The sequence below is a fragment of the Falco punctatus genome, assembly GCF_963210335.1.
Source record: "Falco punctatus genome assembly, chromosome: 8".
In the NCBI taxonomy this organism is placed as follows: domain Eukaryota; kingdom Metazoa; phylum Chordata; class Aves; order Falconiformes; family Falconidae; genus Falco; species Falco punctatus.
In genome coordinates, this window is record NC_137588.1 from 51,765,440 (window position 1) to 51,785,628 (window position 20,189).

Here is a 20,189-nt window from a genome sequence, read left to right on the forward strand (position 1 = left end):
ACTGAGAGATCCCACCTGCAGATACCGTATCATACCTTTGTCCATTTCTGCCCTTTTGGGAAGGAGGAAACAAAAAGTGAGGGCAGGCAATGATTGGTTGTTCAAATTTGAATTCTTGCCCCTCTATAAATTTAATAAAATTCCCTGTCAAAAGCTCTCTTATTTGCCTACCAGATCTTCTTTCTGGTCTGGCTAATACAGTTTTTTCTAAAGCAAAAGCTATATTGGCCATCTAGATTTCACACACTGTTTTTTTTTAATTTTTTTAATTCTGGGTTCAATTTAAACATGAGAAATTCAGAGCAAATACTTCAGAATTTGACTAATTTTGGGTTTCATGGTATGCCTATTGTTTTAATGTGGAAATTGTTGTAATTTTGCTACTGTGTTGAAGAATAACTAACGTCTGCTTTAAACTGAACCCAACATTAATGCTACTTGAAATTTCAGATTATTACTACTCTTGAATCTGCTCATTCTCCAAAACATTGGATAGTCTTTGTCATAAAAAAAAAAAATTAAGCGCAGAGTTCCAATGGAAGATGGATTTGTTTACTTTTTTTTTGTCTTGTGCTTAATAAGAAACTGTTAGCAGATTTAAACTTGAATGCTGGAGATTAAGCCTGATGTACTGCATTGAATATTCACAATTAATTGTCAAATATATTTTATTTGTGATAGGATCAAAGTTAAATGTATAAACTTGGAAGATATTCTTAACATATAACACATCAGTTAATGTACTTGCTGTTAATACATGACATCTTTGTATGCATCTTTATTTACCTGAAGTGTTGAAATATCCTCAAAGAGTTGGATGAAAAAAATACTAATTTAAATTCAAAGGGGGCAGTGAACACAACTACAGTGCTCAGTCTATGATAGACTATAGCACAAAGATAATAATGGGCAGATGAGCCACTACTGCTCTGGACTGGCTCACTCAGCAGTCATAGGAGGTTTCCCACTTTGGATTTTTTTTTTCCAGTGCCCTAATAAGGCAGATTACTGCTGTTATAGTTCTACTTTAAGGGCAGGAGAAGAAACAGAGATAAAAATAGGCATGCAGATGGAAACTGTTTCACTTTTCCATATGCTAATAGCAAACTACTAGGCCTCTTAATCATCCCTCTCATTAGTGGCTGCATTTTTGAAATGGTCTCAAAAGGATCTTTAAATTTGAATAGCCAGAAAGAGATCTGCGCAGATAAAATCAAGCAAAATTTTGATGAAGAAAAAAATTAGATGCAAAGTGTTAGTGTTGTCATGGAATAACTGGAATGCAATTTTGAGTGTGCAAATACCTTGCACATAATACAGCATTTTTTTAAATCTTAAAAATGTCCTTAAATACTAATTTCTTTGAACAGTGTGATGGGAAGCCTTTTACATTTTTAAAGGCAATAATTTTCTTAGAATATTTGACTGAAAATTTTGTTACATAGGAAATATTATGTATTGAAGAGAGGACCAGTCTTAAGGCCAGGGACTGATGTCAAAGACAAAAAGTTGAAACACAATATTGGTAACATACAAATGCGATCATGGCATATCAGTGAATATATGTGGCAAAAATGCAATGTGATGCATCTTCAAACCCTGAGTATAGGTGGAGACTTACTGAAAAGCGTGTAATATTCAGCAGATTTATCTGTGTATGTACAATAAAAGCCTCGGATTCAAATTTCCAATTGTGCATTTTTCTGAGGAGAAGAAAGCTACTCCTATATATGGGGAAAACAAAACAAAACAAAAAAACTCTCCAGCTACACACTTTTGTTGATGCTATCAGTGGTCACTGCGTATTTTGTTATTATACGTTATTTTAGAATAACTAAAGCCTTGTTTGTTTAGAATGTAAGTCAAGATAAATAAAATGTGTTGCATATTACGTGAGGTGTTATGAATATACAATAAGACAGCTCCATTCATCTGTGATTTATAACATGATTGAATTTCTTAAAATGGACACGATGAACTCCTATGAGTTATGATATTATGGCAAGAATCACTGTCAAGTTTTAGCTGGAATTTTCCTTGGAGTCCTTTTATCATGACATGCAATGTCTTAACTTTTGCTTTACTTTGCAAAAAGATTTATACTGAGCCTTCTAAACACTAAAATCTTAACATAGATCCCATCTTTTCTACATTGTATGATGTGATAGATTTTGATGGATTCTGTTGAGCACAGTGGAAATAAATCGTATCTACCCAGTGAATATTCACTAGTTCCTGATTTATCTATCTTATTAGCAAATGGACTTTTCTGCTCATATTTTCAAACAGCCATTTGTAAAAAGATTCTGTATTAAAAATGAATTGTTTTGTATTGTAAAAAAATTATATCACATACAGAACATCTATACACACACTTTTTCCCTTTATTTTTTCTGCCCATTGGACTCAATTAAACTTGCTAATTCATAGAACTGGCTTTAAGAGCACTTTTCAGAACTGTTAGTAATTAGGATGTCATTGACTGCAAAAGTTCTGATAAAACACAGCAAAGTATTGTGGGATTCTTGGCTGGGCAAAGCCATAGTAAGCATTAGAACAGTTTGTTTTCCCAAAATTCAAACAGTTTTTAGGAGACCCATGGGGTGTGTAGTTAGAAATCCAGTTTCCCTGAGATGTTGGGAAAAGCATCTCTACTCATCTTAAGTTTAGGAAGCAAAAGACAACAGACAAACTGAAATTCGTGTTCCTAAAGCCCACAGTAAAGCTATGCAGAACTTGCAGATGTGTATCTATTTTAAATAATTTTAAGAAAGATGTTCTAAGTACTGAAACAAATCGCTGGTTTCCAATCAACTGACACCTCTTCAGTTGTCAAAGACTTTCTAATAGTAATTGCTAATGTTTCCACTCTTGAATTTCCATTCTTAGTTATCACCTGTAGATGCTAGTTAATTCCTACTTTACCTTTATCCAACCTTACTTCACCTCAACTTGTCTTTCTTCTTCTTAATAACACGTGCATCCCCCTTAAAATATATTTTGAATTTTAAATAAATCACTTATTTCTTCTTCCCTCATCCTGTACCTCCCCCTCTCCTTTTAAGGTGCAGTTCCTCATTCTGTGGCTATTTGGAGAGCCTTTAAAAGCTTCTTTTTAGGAACAAAGCTTCCTACCCAATGTGTTGTACAGCTTACAGAAAGGTATTGAAGATTTACACTATAAATGTCAATTTTAGTATATTATTTAAAATCTGTGACTTACCAGCAGCTTATTAGCTATTTGAGCTTTTTAGGCTTCTTCTAGCCTTACAGAAAACAAAAAAAAAAAAAAAGGGGGGGGGGCAGTATATTACAGTTTTCTTTTAGAAAATTCACTATATATATTTTTTCTAATCTGCATTTAGGCAAACCTCAAGACAGTTATGGTCTCCCTAAATTGATGTCATGCTCTCTTTAAATTTATAATAACTGTTGTCTGTAGTACCTCATCCAAATAAATACTACTAATATGTTTCATGCATCATGGAGCTGACCTCTCGAAGTTTTTAAGCTTTGGTTTTCAGCGCCTTATTCAGGCTGTAGCTTGGAAAGGAATGGGATGTTAGATGGAATCACTCCAGAAAGTAAAAAAAACCTGCATCACAATTTTGGAAGTATATATATCTCTGTTGCTAGAATACACTGATCACTTCTGTAAGGGTGTTTTGGGTTTTTGTTTTGTGTTTTTGGGGAGTTTGGTTTTGTTGTGTTTGGGTTTTTTTTAATAAGCAAAGCTTATTCTTAAGGAATTATATGTTTTTAATGTATTGGAATAAATTTGCCAAGAATCAGCAAGTTCTCTTGTGAGTATAGTGACACAGAGGAACACATTTAGAAGACATATGGTAGAGAAAGCAGGGTGTGCTGCACCCTGGGAGATCTCTTCCTATTTTCCTGCAGTACTTAGCTGACTAGGGCTGTCTTGAATGTGTATTAATTGATTAAGAGACCATTTCCTAATGATGAATTCTATGCTCATTTAGTTTCTTTCTTGTTTACAAAAATAACACCCTTGAACAGTCAGTATATAATAGTTGCTGGTCTCCACTAAGAGAATTAAAAAACATGCCTTTGTTATTCATGATTCAGTTGTTTTTTGCATAACACACAACTTTCAGCTGAATCAAAGCAAAGAAAATCCGGAAGTGCTTATATTATAACTATCAGTATATATTCTCCCTATAGACATTAAATCGAGAAGACAAAATTAAGATATGACCTAACATAGTATATTTGTATATCCTATATTAATCCTCAACTGCCTGATGTCTTGTTTTCAAGAACATTAACACCTGCAAGCAAGGGTGCAATGCATCTTTTGCAGGACCTCCTAGACTGCAGTTACAAGACCAAGCTAACTTTTCAGGCTAGCATGTATTTCAAATAACAGCAGTAAGCTGCAGCATTGCGGAGCTCAGTGTGGTCTGCAAGTGCTTTCTGAGAAGCCTAATTAGTGCATGCTGAGTTTCGTGCTGCTAGAGCTGAGCTCCTGATACCTAGGCTAAAAATAGTTCCACAGGAAGCCCCTCCAAAGATACAGTAGTGTAGATGTGAGGTTTTTTAAAAGTACAAATTCAGAGGCAATGCACTACTTCACTCTTCCCTGAAGGATCAAAACAGGGCTTCAATAGGATAGTTGTAACAAACCTTTTTGTAGCCCACTAAACATTATGGTTTGCCTACTCTTCATTGGAAATCTGTCCGGAATTTTACATCTGGAGGAAGAGTAAGCTGTGGACTGACTCCAAAGCAAGCAGGAACTAAACCAGCATGAGTACTCTACATAATGCATCTAGGCATGAATGACGCAAACCAATGGCTTTATTGTATATGTTCTGTGCTTCACGTATAATACTAGTCTATCCACTTTAATGGTCAACATCAGAACTTAAAAGGAATGTGTGAAACTACATGATGCAACTAATTTGGAAGCCCTATGCTATGACGTATGTGAACTACAGTCCAGAATTCATAGCAGGATAAGCAATAGGTATTCCCCTTTGTACTTTTGGCTAGATATTTTTTCTTGAGAAAGTCTCGAACTTTCACAGATGCTTCATCTGACTGATGGAGATACTTTGAAGGGATAATATAGCTTATTTTTTTATTTATCCTACTAATCTTGGCATATTATTTTACTACAATTTTACTATACCTATGAGTCCTTAATTAGAATCTGTATAGTAGACCATATATGTCTCAATTCAGACCTAACCAGAAAGAATATTCTTATTCTTTGAAGAGCTCTACAGATACCATCTACCAGTTTTCCAAAGAACTCTGAGAAGTCAGAGAAATAGTTCTTTCAAAACCTGGTCTGGTGTATACACATCATGAAGGTATTAACTCTGAGTTTCATAGGTTGACTGATAATGCTTGTTACTGCATTTGTCAGTTCTTTCAAAACTCTTGGATGGATTCATGTAATTCTTATAACGATTTTATTCCTCTTCTTATTTCACCCACTGCTGTTATAGTTTTTGATATTTTATCTTTGGAAATGCCTCAAAAGCTGCTTTCTACTTCACTTCTGTATATAGGTATCTTGTATTCACTGTGTTTAGAGAACTAAGTAAAGAAGATTGCCTCACTGCAAGATAGATCTCTGGGGTTACTGACATCCCACTTGCATTCTGCTAAGCTTCTGAAGTTTGTTTTTTACCATATTATGTTCTTATTTTTGGCAGTTGTATGGGAATTGTAACCTCCCTAGCCAACCATTGTTTAGAATCTTACTTGCTGCCATAATTTGAGTTTCAATCAGAAGAAGTGGCTTGAAGGTCTACAAACTTTGTATTAAAACCACTGCAGTACCTGACCTGTTCACTCCTGTTGCTTTGGTGTATGAAAGTTATCAGATCTCTCCCCGACTGTCTAACAGGATGGTGTCCAGGCTGCTTCCTATGAATTTTAATTTTCTTTTCTTTCTACTTCATTGTCTTTCAAACTGCTGTAGTCAACTCATTTAAATAGAAACCGGTCCCCGAATTTCAGTGTGGCAAACTACCGCTTAGTCTGATCTCACAAAACATGTCAAATTTAATTATATTATGTTTTTTATTTAACAGTTCAATCATACTTACAGGAATTATTTCAGAGAGTTACTTAAGGCAAAGTCACAAATAGCCTGTTCTCTTGCATGCCTGTTCCAAGATGCAATTGTTTATTACTTTCAAAATCGTCTTTCCAATTTACGTTGTAATGTGACATTCAACTCATTTGTAATTGGTATGATAATTGTCCTAACAGATTTTGTTACAGATTGTCCTAATCTCTCTGAAGAACAACAAACACTTTCAACTGTAAGTATTTTACAACCTGGATCATGCTGTATTGTGGACCTATGTAGATTCCGACATATGACTTACACATACAACATTGTTTAGTTAGAGATCTCTCTAAACTGGCCCCAAAAAGACCATCTTAGAATAAGAGTTATCCCTCAGGTGCATAGAACCAGAAGTTTCCTGTACCAATCCAGTGCCCATCTAGCGCAGGTGGAAAAAGGGCAGTAGTGTTGGGGTGGGGAAGACAGACATAATGCACTTCTCATGTCACATAGATACTGAATCACATATTCAGTGCACTGTGAAAAGACAGTATCAATTGTTGTGACCTTCAAAACATTGTAGTGCTGGATTGGATGCGTACAGTCATCAACAGAGTCATTATCATCAGGGCAATGCAAAGAAGAGTCACAGGACCACAGGTAACATTAATAAGCAATCTTTGACTTGTAACTTGCATTTTTCTTTCCAAAGCTGCATGGTATATGCATGTTCAACTGTGTCTATACAATGTAAACATGCTACATATTCCCCAATGTTTATACAGACCCTGATTTTCTTCATCAACATGTTTATGTATTTGTGTCTTTGTCATTGGCCAAAAATATTTATCTTGTTATATTTCAGAAGTGCAAACTTCCTCCCAAACTCTGTGAAGCTTACCTTACATCTTCTCATCTTTGCAGATTTTGTTATTTATTTATTGTACTAATGTATTTATTTCAAAAGGTTTTATTATACTATTCACCATTTTTCTGTTCTTGTATAGACTGTAGGAATGAGAATTTTTAAATCTTTTTCTTCAAAGAAAGGTAGCGTTACTAATGAGGATATTCAAAACAATGAGATGAGTGCTTGCATTCCTTGCAAGAGATAAGTTCATTATAGCAAATAAATTTGTTATGAGAATGTTTGAAGGCGATGAATCAGGAAATGGAAGACAGTTTATTTTTTCCCTCAAAACAAAGTCTGAAGTGAAGAATGGTGAGTCACTTTGATTTGAGGCAGTATAAATTAGAATCATAATAAACTTTTACATTGTAAAAACCTTAAGAAAAAAGAGGTCATTCATGCAGAATTATATGTGGCAGTAATGGACAAATGTCTTGCGCATATGGCATGTTCCCCTGTGGGGCTATGGAGTCATACTGCATTGTCAGAAAACTGATCAGTTCAGAAAAAGAATCACAAGTGAATGACAGCACCATCCATCAGCCTTGCCCTGAAAAGATAAAAACTCTTATCCCTAGCCTCAACAATAAGTTGTGACAGTGTCAACTGTATCTTTTACTTGATGTGAAATGTCATATTAGGGACTAATGCTGGGAACAAGCTAGTCAAGTTTAAAACAGAAAAAAAATTAAATGGGACTTAAACTTGAAGAAACTAGTGAAGAAAGTGTTAATTTCTTAACATGTTCAAATGACCCTTGATCCCTTATGTGATGCAAATTATCTATATTTATAAAGTGTAACTGGAGAAATTAAAAGATATTTGAAAGACAGATCCAGCTTTTTTTGAACTTGAACTCTGAGTCACGATGGACATAAAGTTTTTTTAGTGTATAGAGTTGGGATTATCAAGCTGCTTTGTGGAAGTTACATAAAGCATAATTAATTTTTCATAGTGAGCTAAGCAGCTGGGTGTAACCAAAGTTAAGCTAAATACATAAATAAAGATGCATTATTTTTTTACTATACAGAAAAGGTCTTATTCAAAACTCTTAATTTAGGGTGGGTTTTTTTTGTAATGATGTAAAATTTGTATTTACTCCTGATTCATGCTGGCATGAGATATCCAGAACTGCCATTTTAAGACATAAAATGCAGAGCAGTACTTTGAGTCTGCTGTGTAACATCAAATATGAGTATTACTCAGCTCTTTTTTTTGCCTTTCAGAATAAATTTACAAAGTTAATACCATGATTAGTATTGCTACTCAGAGCTGTTCTGTTTCCAGTGACAGACTCTTGGTCTGACTGGTTAATTCACAATTCTTCAAAGCATTTCTGAAGAAAGTTTTATTGTCCTGTTTCACTGAACTGTCCATGTCTGGAAGAGTGATCCAGCTGTTAAAGTGACCTTATGTTGGCATATGGGGGATAGACACAGTATGTCCCTAGGCATTAGGGAGGAGGTCACCCAAATCACATTCAGAACAGTAATTTACAATCGCTCCAGACCCTCTCTGAGCACCTCCACCTCTGCTTGAGGACTGACCATACCTGTACCAAACTTTGACCTCTCTACAATAAGTCACATCCTTTATTTCAGAAGCTCTAGCTTCAAGAAATATAAGAACCGTAGGATGTTTTCATTTCCATCTAGTACTTCATTTGATAAAAATTACAAAGTAGTTCTTTTTAATACCCCTGAAAATGTGGTACAGACCTGGTACGAAGTCATTCGATAATCATGGCTCTTGGGCACTCCTCCAGTTTTCTACCATTTAGCGCTGTGTAAGACGGGCCTTGACATTGCTGTTCCTGAGCTGAATATGGATTTTTCCATTAATTTCAGTAGGAATTGGCTTGGGTGCTTAGCCAGTGTGTGCTTCACCTACCTCATCTGTGAAATTGGCATAATAATATTGTAGAAACTTATTTGCATGAATGAGATCTCTTCCAGATCATAGCTGTTTGTAAATTACCAAGTATGAGCCCAAAATGGGGTGGGAGGAGAGAGAGAGATATACTATCCACAGAAATACTGAGGTATTTTAGAGAGATCCTTGGATACATAGGTGATAAACACTGACGGTATTACTAAGTTTTGTTCTGTATATGGCTTCTTCAGAGGGATTATTCCACAGTTAGTTTATTGTGATTGGGGTGGTTTATTTTGTTGAGTTTGGGTGTTTTTTCCCCCTCTGTCCTGGGATTCTGAATTGTTTTCTCAAGATTATATCGATTTCCTCTAGGACTGATTTGCAACACCTATGTACTCGATACTGAGTTAATTTTACTTTCTGTTTTCAAATTCTACTTTTTGGTTCATTCACTCATCTAGGCTTACCTATTTTACACTGCTTTAGATGTGCTTTGATGCATACGTACCCATAAACTGTAAGTTGCTTCTTCAGGTGCTCTCTGTGATAAATAGAAACTGTTTTTGCATTTGCTGGACAAGTGCCTTGCCAGCTTGACAGGCCTTTCCATTTCCATGGTACACCATTTAAGTAATAATACCTCTTCTGTAGAGGGTGATGCAGCTGTATAAAAACACTCTCAAGTCAGCAAAACTATTCCATTCAGACTTAGTAATTGCTGCTAAACAGAAACATCTGTCAGTGAAATTTCTGCTTTCTAGCATCTGTAAATAGAGGCAAATCACATGTAAAGCAAGTATTGATTCCATGAAACATTTGGCCTGGATGCTCAAAGTTAGAAAGCAACAGTGAGGGGCAAAATGTGTTACAAAAGATGTATTTATGCTTACTGCACCACTGTGGAACATATCCTCCTTGCTAGGACTAGCTGAGGTTTTAGAGTAATGAGGGAAAAATAGGAACATTGACACAAGCACATTCGGGGTGGGCACACAAGCCGGTGAAAGCTGAGAGGCACTGTGTGTTCTCTGTTCTCCAAGAAGGCTTGAAGTAATGGTACTATACACTTGCAGAAAGCAGTTTCATCTCTCTTTCTAGCACAGCAATAAAAGAATAGCTGTAATCTGTTTTACAGTAAGATACAAACTTGTATTCTCCTAGTTCTTACTGAAAAAAGCATGCTTGAAGAGCAGTGAGAGTATTGCTTACATCCATTGGTAGCACTTCTCCTTTGAGCTCTTTCTATTACAAAGTCATTAACCTGGATCATTGTTTACCAGAAGGTATAAGGAGCTTGTTTGAGTTAGGAAGTGCATTGCATAATACTGGTATCTTTCTAAATAAAAGTGTAAAATATTTTGCCTTATTAAAATAGGATTCACTGATTATGCTTTGGCTGTTGTACTGTGGTCACAGTTGGTTTCTTTGAGGTTTGTTTACTTTTATTAAGATATTTTTCATGTGAAAATACGTTTTACAACTACAAATGGCAAGTTAGATTAAAAGTATCCTGTGACATTTCCTAATTTACAGGAAAAATAAATTTTAAATTTCAAAATATTTCACCTGGATCAAAACGTGTTTGATAGTTGGTATCACAGAGGTCAGGAGTCTCAGTGATCACTTTTCAGTCATCTCCCTTTGTCTAGAGAAAAAACGAATTGATGTAGGAACTGTGTTTAATTTCTGAGATAGAAGGATTATTTCACGTTTTACATGTTAGTTTAAATAAGCAGTAATATTTTTTTGAGTCCCTATTAAATAAATGGCTCTGCTCTCTTCACATTTCATTGTGCCAGGACATAACACTTGCCTTCGCTGTTTCTGCTTCTCTCCCCCTTCACTACTTGTTCATATGCCCTGTTAATTTACTTACTTCATTTTCCTGTCTTGGTTCCCACTTCTTTTTTCCCTACTGTTGTCCCCTTACCTGGTCAATGTGGTGGTGATATTGAGGAGGAGTTTTCTGAAGAAGTGGGGCCCTTCCAGCCGAGAAGAATCCAGCTAAAGCTATGCAGGTTTCCATTTTAGTCTTAAAAATTGCATATGGTTATACCAGACCCAAGACTGATGTTTGAAGCTAAATGCCTTTAAAAAGAAAACAATTTTCATTTTTCATCAAATGCTTCCAAACTAACAGTTTTAGAACCCTTAGATTTTATTTATTTTTTTATAGCAGTATTCTGGAATGTATTACCCAATATAAAAAATTTAGGAAACCAACTCTCCATCCAAGTGAGCTTAGAAAGGAAGTCCAAATCCTGCAATCAGTTGATGCAGACAAATGCCACTCCATTAATTTAATAACAGGTTTCTGCAATCTGCTTTCAGGGCTGAATGTTATACAAACAGCATGGAAGAGATTTAGACACAGAGTGACATAATCTTGGTGTACGTTTTGTGCTGTCTTTTAAGTGTTTTACTATCCTTACCCTATGTAATCGCTCCTTGTGCCCTGCCCGGCCCTCCTATCAAAGGATGTATGTACTGTAGATATCCAAGTGCCAATGTAGCTAAAATTGAGGAATTCAAAAACTGCTGTCTATATAGCTGTTAAACTAATTTATTCCACCACTTTGAAGGAAATAGGGTGCTTTGTGGTGCTTTCACGATTTGATAAGAGGACTGTAGATTGCTTTCTGTCATAATTCTAGGTGCCAGACATTTTGTGTTTCACTCCAGTCCCCACTGAGTTGCTAACAATTGTCTGCAATCAAAGCACTTGTGGATGTCTCACACAACCTTTTGCTTCCCCTTTTTTCTTTTTTTTTTAATCTGTAATTCAATTTCACATTAAAAGACTGTCCTCAATAAACATCTAAGATCTGTTGATCCCAAACTACACAAAAGGTTTTTTTGTTAAAAGATATAGCAAGTCTTTGACCCATTAAGTATAGCCTAAGTCATGATCTGGGGTAAGTCTTAGCTATAGGGTCTTTAACCCTGTGGAGATGCCATGCAGTGAGTCACAGAATGAACAAATATGAACTCCAGCAAATAAAGTCCTACATAAGGATGTAAAGAAATAAGAGACTATTGCTTGCCCCTCCCATTTGCCCTTCTCTTGCAATTAAGTGAAATTTATGCTGGATCAAGTGCTATTTGTTTCCTAAGCAACTTATCAGACTCAGTTTATGTACAATACTGATCATCTCATGTTTTTTTAAGGGCCAAGAGCAGTATAATTGACAGGTCATACACTATTGCTTTTGTTGATAGATTTACCACTTTGGCCTCTTTTAGATATAACAGTAGGTGAAGCTAATATGAACCTGTAAATCCCAGATTATCATCACCATGCAGAAGTGAATTCCGTTGCCCATGAAAAGCAGAATCAAGGTACACCTGCATGAATATTTTTTTCTGTGTATGTGATGTAATAGGGATCTTTATGCTGACAGGCTGATTGCTAATGGGATGGTGTGTAGTGCATGGGCTGTGACATACTAGATCTGAAGACCTAAAATGACAAGTGAAACCACTTCGGTATACTGAAACTTTGTTCAGGAAATTTCAACAAGGGTTGACTACATTTTGGTTTATTTTACATTAATTTATAGCTTTACAGGAAGTGATAATGGAAATCATGCATCAAAATAAATTCTTCTCTAAATTAGGGAATAAAATCTTACCTGTTACATGGAAACAACTTCACCTGAGTGTTTCTGATACTACTGCATCTTAGTCAAAAATGCTCAAAAACTCAGGAAACATCACTTTCATAGAACTGTATTTATACCAGCCTGTTGAGGCGCAGTGAAAAGAATTTCCTTTTAAGTGGGATTTTGCCCTTGTTACTTGTGATGCAGGGCTATTGTTCCTGGGCTAGCATAAATCAGCACCTCTTCTGTCTCTATTGATTTGAGTGATTGGATCACTTGAGAACCTATCTTGAAATTCTTATGCTACCTGAAAGCTTATTTTGCACAATCTATACACTTACAGCAAACCATTTGAAAACTACTTTAGAGCAGTTCTCAGTGCATGGCCTAAGATCTCGCTTGTGACAGGAATGTACTGCTGTAGTCAAGGGCTGATAAGACAAGCAAAGTATAATGTTGCGTATAGCCCATTTCTTGCACAGTGCCATGTGCTGGTCAGCAAGGATTGTGGGACATCAGAGTTATTTAGGTTTGGGGGTATTCTTTTGTACGCCTCAAACTTGAAAGCTAGGAATCAAAATAATCTGCAATTGGCATTTAAAATATGAACATCTTTGCTGGCTTCTCTTCAAATTACAGTACTTGTAACCTAATTGAGATATTTTTAGAGCTACAAGTATCATATGCAGCTGGGAACCAGGTTGTTTCCCCATTGTAAAACACCCAAAATCTTAGATAGCAATCCTTAAACATGTTATATGAAGAGTTCTGCATCTTGCCAATACTGGTGTTCACACCAGTTATTTCCTCTCCTTTTCAATCAAACACACAGACACAAGTGAGAAAGAGGGGAACAATTTCTTTGACAAGTTGCTTAAAATAAATGGGAGATTTTGAAGGTGCTGAGAAATTTTGAATGAGAGCAATAGACCCGAACCCTGTGGTCAGAGAAAAAGTGGCACTGTCGAAAATGCATAGCAAAGCATGAAACTATTTACAAAAGGAAAATTACTGTATGACTTTGTACTCTGTGTCAGTACATAATGATGATACCCCACTCACACAGACTTCTTTGGGCACACAGGGCCTGGAGTGGTGGTAAGGAAGTGTTACTGGCATAGACCCATGTAGCTGGTGGTACATGTACAGCTAGCAAAAATAATAAGTTATACAGATCATCTCAAACATGGTTCAACAGAGCCTTTCTACTTCCCAAACCCAATGATATACGTTAATTTTTGATGCATAATGCACCGTGACATCCATGTGTGTAGAATTTGTTTGAGATGTGCCATTCTTTTTTGCTGGAATAGCCAGACTGAGCAGGTTTCACTACACATGGCACAGTGGTACTTTGGGCCCAGAGCGAGCGTTGCTTGGTTATTAGTGCATACACCAGATCACAGAACAAATGCTAGATAAGTCATAGCTTGAAACCTTTGGGTGTACTATTCCAACATTCCCAGGGAAATATGGTGCTTTTCTGCCCCTGATTTTATGTTGATATGTAAATCAAAGATCCCTGGGAGTCCAGCACTGAATACTATCAGCCTTCAGCCTCAGGTTCCTCTTGATATCTGGTTCATATTCCGATATAGTAGATGAAACGTTTCTGTGGTATAATGGTAATTAATAGTGGAGACTCAGAAACAGCTCAGAAATCGGGAGTGTCAGGTGTAGTCCCAAGTTAGCACTTGCAGGTGAGTTTCACAGTGCAGGATAAAGTGTTTTACCTTGAGACCTCCTGTTCTTATCATATGATTGCAGAAGGAAAAAAAAAAAGTGCCTATTATACATGTAAAGTAAAATGATTCACTGCACAGAGTATCCACCATCTTCCTTCCAGGGCTATATTTCAAGAGGTTTGGCAGTGAAGCAGACTAGCTGTGTGAGAACAGAAACCTCCGCTGGTGAACAGGGAGAGTGGCTCTGTAACATCAGCCATGGAATAGAAAGCTGCAAAGTGAGGCTGTCATTTTAACAAATGCTTAGACGTTTTTTAACTTAGCTGTTTAGGTTTGGTGTTTTGGTTTTTTTTTTTTTCTTTGGAATACATCGAGGCATTTTTTATTTGTCACAAACATAATCTTGTCTGTTTCATCTGGGAAAGTGTATTTTCTCCCTCTGTGTAATTCTAATTGTTACGTATGGGAGAAGGTGGTGAAAATATGTCTGGTGAATTCCCCCCAGCCCCTCAAAAGGCTTCCCCCCCCCTTTTTTTTTTCTTTTTCTCTTTTCTCCTTTCTCCTGGAAGTGAAAAACAAGCAGATACGTGATCTCAGAGGCACGGTGCGCTGTGCTAAGGCACTGCCGGCGGGGTGAGGGGGGCAGGATTTGGCCCCCGTTGGGAAGGCTGCCGGGGCGCTCCGCTGGCAGGGCAGGGGGGGGGCGCGGGGGGGGGGCTCCCCTGGCCCCGCTTCAGCGGCAGGTGGATGCTGCGGCGCTCGTCGCGGGGCTTCCCTGCTCCTTAGCGCTCCAGCCAAGGTAGCTGCCGGTCCGTATTAAATGGCTGCCTGCTTTTCGGGGCTGCCGGCTGTTTTACGGTTCTGCTGCTGATTTTTTTTCAGCAGCCCTGCCGCTTCTCGGGGGCAGAGCCCCCCTCCGCCCCGCCGTTTCCCCAGGTGAGGCTTCATCCCAACCGCCTGAACCTCAGCCCTTCCCGAGGGGCCACGGCTACCTCTGCTCCTCGGGCAGCCGCCCCCAGCCCCGCACCCCTCCGGCTGTTCCCGCTCCCAGGCCGCCGTGTGTGGGCTGGGGGCCACGCACAGCCGGGACCCCCCCGATTGCCGCGAAGTGCAGGCGGCGGGGCCGGCCGGGGGCTGCGCGGTGCCCCGGTGTGCGGGACCGAGCTGTGCCGGGCAGCGAATGGGCTCTCCAGCCCGCCTCGCTCGCTGTGCAACACCCTTGTCCCTCCCCCCACGGGGGTTTTCTTCCTCCCCCCCCCCCCCCCTCCCCCTCCTCCACCCTCCTGCAGCGAGTTAAATATTTCTTTTGTTAATTGACGCCCGAAGTGCTCCCGCTGCCTTCCCCGCACAGCCCGGGCCGGCCGAGGACGTGAGCACGCCCAGATCCGCTGGCTGGAGCAGCACCGATCCGCGGGGCCGAGCGGGTATGTGCGGGAGGAGGTGGTGGTGTAAAAGGAGCCACGGGCGCAAAGCAGATTTGCGAGGAATAATTTAACTCCGGTGTTTGTTATTTTTCGGGGTTTAGGTTTTTTTTTTTCCTTCTCTCTCTCCTTTCTATCTTTTTTTCTGCTCAGGATTTAAATGTCATTCAAAGCATCCCCAAATCAGCTTTTCGCTCGTCTCCGGTTTCTTCCGAGGCATTAATTGGATCAGACGCTGCATTTGAAGAGCTCGGGCGTTTTACCCACGAAGGTAAGTGGGCTTACGAACCTGCACCGGGTCTGCATGGTCACCAAAAGCTTGACTGCCTTTCAGGGTGGTGTTTTTTTTCTCCTTCCCCCACCCCCCTGCCCCCAGCCCCGAGGCCAGGCTTAGCTCAACCTGAGGAACTTGCATCCCTGGGTTAACCATCGGTCGATGTATGGACAATGCGCCGGGGGGGAGCGGGGCCGAGGGGGCTCCGCGCCCGCCCCTCCGGCACCGGGAAATGACCCGCGGGAGCCGGCGGCGGCAGCCGCGGACCCCTCAGTCCCCAGCGCCGCTGCCCCTGGAACAGCGCCTGGCAGCACAGTAAGGAAGGAAACAACCTAATCCCCTCTTACAAGAAACTATTCGTCATCATTTTTTTTTTTTTCCGTGAGAAATACTGTAGGCGCCCATCTCCCCTCCTCCCCCACCGCCCGCCCCCGTTGCAAGCGCCGGCTCCTCTGCCCGCACCTCGCCTCGTTTCAGGCGCTTCTTTCCAGGGACCAAAAAGTTAAGCTTGCCCCCTTTCTTCGCCGCCTGCCCCCGGCACCATACGTGTGCTCTGCATTCCCCTCGTTAACCTATTCCCCCTCCGTCTAGTCCGAGTTCGTCCAGCCCCCGCCCCCCCTCCCCCCTTAAACTGGGTTGCAAAGCCTCTGTACCCTGCAACTCCTAAAACTTCTCTCCTTGCTGTGATTTATTTTCTAGACTAACAAAAAGGACAACAAAAATATACTCGATCCTCCTGTGGATGACTTTTTTTTTTTTTTTTTTTAAATAATGCATTTCCTTCTTCCCCTTTAATTTTTTTTTTTTTTTTGGCAAGGAAATTTGCTCCATCTCCAGCAGCAACCACTGCTCCTTTTGATGTTGTGGTACGCCGTGCGCATGCGCTTCACATTAGAATTACTGCACTGGCCAGAATAAGTTGGATCTCTTCTTCTCTTCACTGAAACCCTAAATCATATCAAAAGCTAAAGGGATGCTGAGAGTCCGGAAAAAGGGTTACTTTGGGATTTGGTCATTCCCTTTGATAATAGCCGTGGTGTGTGCACAGAGGTGAGTGATGAAGGTACCTCTTTTGCTTTACTTTGAATTGCACTGCATGCTGCTGCCGAGAGGAATGTGCAACCAGAGTCTGAGAAATAAGAAATAATGTGGTATTGTTCTTTCTTTTTTTCCTTTAGTGTCAATGACCCTAGTAACATGTCACTGGTAAAAGAGACCGTGGATAGACTGCTGAAGGGCTATGACATTCGCTTGAGGCCAGATTTTGGAGGTAATTTGACTGCTTTTTAATAAGGGAGATGGCTTATGTGGGCTGTGTACGGGGTGTGTGGCTTTTAAACGTGTGGTGGGTGCTGTTGCTTTGGGGTGCGTGTGTGTTGCCATTTTCTCAAGCTGATTCAAAGTTAAGCCCATTGTCGCTCAATTTTCTTAGCACAGGATGCTCTTTAATGCGATCACTTAAACGTCTTGCACGTTTGCAATCGGTCCCTCATCTCGTGTGGGTGCTGATACTTTATTAACCTGTAATTAAGCCCTCGTTTAACTGGTTTTACCGAGATGCAAATCCCTTAAGTTTACCCAACGTTTTGTTCTTCTCAGCCTAATGTGCCTGTGATCACATTTACTATTTTTGAGTACAAGATGTGCTGTTAACCGATACGAAAATGTCATTTAACCCCCTGCGCGCTCCCACGTCCAACTAGTTTGTTCACTCCGGACGCGTCGGCGGTGGGTGTCCCCTTGCCCCCACCCCGCCCCCGGGGCTCGCTGCCCGCCGTCCCCGGGGCTGCCCGGGTGGCAGGGGCGGGGGGGTGGCGTGGGGCCGCGCTCCCCGGCCTGGGGGGCGGGTGTGTGTGTGCGAGGGACCCCCCGTCCGGCCCCGAGCCGTTGCCAGCACGTGTGTGCGCGTTACATAAAGCCCGGCTACAGCTGGCGGGGGGCGCGCAGGGTGAGCCCAGGGGGGGCGGGGGGCAGCCCGCTTGTGCTGCCTTTGTGGGGGCGGGGGAGGGCAGGTGTGGGGGCGCGCCCTGCCTGCCTCCTGGCTTTGCTTAAACGTGTCGTTTCTACGCGTAGCGCTGCGAACTCCGGTAAGAACGAGTTAAGTTCTTCGAGATCACATTGCGGACCATCTTGTCGGTTTGCAGGTCCCCCAGTGGCTGTCGGCATGAACATAGACATTGCCAGTATAGACATGGTCTCAGAAGTCAATATGGTGAGTATTTAGGGTCCGGGGCTGGTCGCTCGCTCCGGGGGTGGCTGTCGTTTCCCCCGCCCCTGCCGAGGCGGAGCGGCGCCCACGGGCGTGCGGGGACCCGGCGCGGCCTCCGGCGCTGGGGCGGAGCAGCCGCTTCCTAGAGGGTCGGCCCGGGAGGGTGGGAGTGGGCGGAAGGAGGGTCGTGTCGGCCCCTTCCCCCCCCCCCCCCGCCACCTCCTCCCCCCGGCGGCGGGACCGGAGAAGGTGGGAGCCCCGGGCCGCCCGCGCGGCTGGTCCTGCCGCACCGCTCCCGAGGCGCTGCCCGCCCGCGCCGCCGTGCCGCGAGCAACGGCGCCCCCTGCCGGCCGCGGGCCCGCACGGCACCCTGCCGCCACGGGGCCGCGCTGCCGCTCCGCGGGGCGCCGCGGGGGGGGGGGGGGGGGGGGGTATGGCGCGCCGCGGGCCGGCTACACCGCCGCGTGGGGGGGGGGCAGGGGCCGGGAGCGAACGGCTGTACTGTAACCTGCTTCCACGCCTTTCTCGGTCTAATATTCTACAAATATTTTTCCTTTTTGTCCCAGCAGTGCAGTTGCGATTAAAAAAGATAAGAACCAAATGGGTTTTATTTCTGTGTGTATCCAAAGCTCACGTGACATTTTTTTTTAATTTTTTTTTTTTTTTTTTTTTTTTACAATTTTGGGTGGTCATGACTGAGTTGAGGATTTTACAAGTTTAATTTTTCAAGATGTTTGTCTTGAACAGACTGTGCTGAGGGGCTGAACTTGTTTGTGGCACAGTAAGGCTTCCCATGTTTGTTTTTGTTACCTGGGAGAGTAATGAAGTGTGGAGAAGCCTCGGATCTCTTCTGTAGAAGCTGTTATTGGTTTAGGCTAAACTTTTCTAACATTTGCTTATTTGGAGGTATTTGGTGTCAAGTTCTGAAGTTTTTAACTTACATTTTACTTGGTTAAAGACACAGAAATTGGCCTCATGCTCTCAGGGTTTTATACAAGAAGAATATAAAATAAAGACACCAAAGCATAGTAGCAGACACTGATACAAAATAAATGTTTGTGAATATTTTGATAGAAATTTATTGTTTGAAGCAAACTTTCTATTACTCTTGAAGTTGTAAGGAAAACTTTTTCTAAAGACATGTCATTTTAGGGATACTGCTGTAGCTGTAGTGATGCATTTCAAAACAATAGTTTGAAAGTTACCAGTTGTGTTAATATCATTCTACTACTAAAATGTTTTCTCTAATTCCTCAGTGGCATGTTTGGGTTTTCAGGGACACTGCACTGAATGAATTGGCAAATATTTGCTCTCAAACTAGTTGTGTTGTGTGATGTACAGGATTTTTTTTCATGATGTGAAATATAACCCTTGGCCTAATTTGAGGATGACATTACTGGTGGCTGTTCTGTGACACTGGGAGGTCTTGGTGACTGAGAGCTTGATACTGCTTTTTTTTCAAGATACCAAGAAAACTCTGGATAATTTCACCTCGAGCATTACTTGTGAAATATTTCCAAGTGGCTAAACTGTGCTGCCAAACTTTGTTTCACTGAACTTGTAATTTAGTATTCTACCTCCAGGAGCTTTAAGTGCAAAGGAAGAACATTGCAATGTATTTTAAACTTGCTTTTCATGAAAAGAACTATGGGTAGGAGAGATACGGCCATACAAATTATTTCTTAGACAGCCATGAGTAGTGTGGGAATGCTGACAGTTTTCTTGATGGAACTGTGATCTACTAGGTCAGTGTTATATCCCTGCATCCCTTCAAAACTGGAAGGTACTGCCAAATGTTTTCCTTTCTTAAAAAAGATTGTGAAGATTCCTGTGAGTCTTATTTTCTTGGTTTCTTTCAATGATTTCTAGAAATTTGGGCTTCAGTTAAGAGTGAGAGCATATTAGAAGACTGTGATCTGACACAAACTGTAAAACTGAGTGTTTTTAGTATTCTGTAGTCAGTTTATTTTGTTGTTGAAATGTTTGACCTTTGTGAGAAAAGTTTTCAGACTGTATGCAGAACTCCAGGGGGAGGGAGGGGAAATGTATAGGCAATTTTGTCTCCCGCATTTGCCTAAAGCATTTAAGCTCTGGGCTTATTTTACTCTAAGGAGCTGACTATTCTTTAAAACCAGGCATTTATTTTACATAATTTTTTTCACTT

The 20,189-nt window shown here is 40.8% G+C and overlaps 1 protein-coding gene across 7 annotated transcripts in view; it reads left to right on the forward strand.

Annotated features, from left to right (window-relative positions):
- Nucleotides 1–20,189, forward strand: part of GABRB2 (gamma-aminobutyric acid type A receptor subunit beta2) — a 229,586-nt gene that overhangs the window by 30,616 nt on the left and 178,781 nt on the right. For 3 of the 7 annotated variants that reach the window (XR_013929983.1, XR_013929984.1, XM_080399300.1), the window contains exons 1-3: nt 15,390–16,866; nt 16,995–17,086; nt 17,961–18,028. Coding sequence is in view for 5 of the 7 variants with exons in the window: in XM_080399300.1 (XP_080255426.1) it covers nt 16,790–16,866; nt 16,995–17,086; nt 17,961–18,028 (237 nt within the window). In the remaining 2 variants the exon portion in view is untranslated. Of the gene's footprint in view, nt 15,058–15,389; nt 16,867–16,994; nt 17,087–17,693; nt 17,765–17,960; nt 18,029–20,189 lie in introns of those variants that run through there. The other 4 variants (XM_080399297.1, XM_080399298.1, XM_080399299.1 and 1 more) reach the window with 4 other exon arrangements.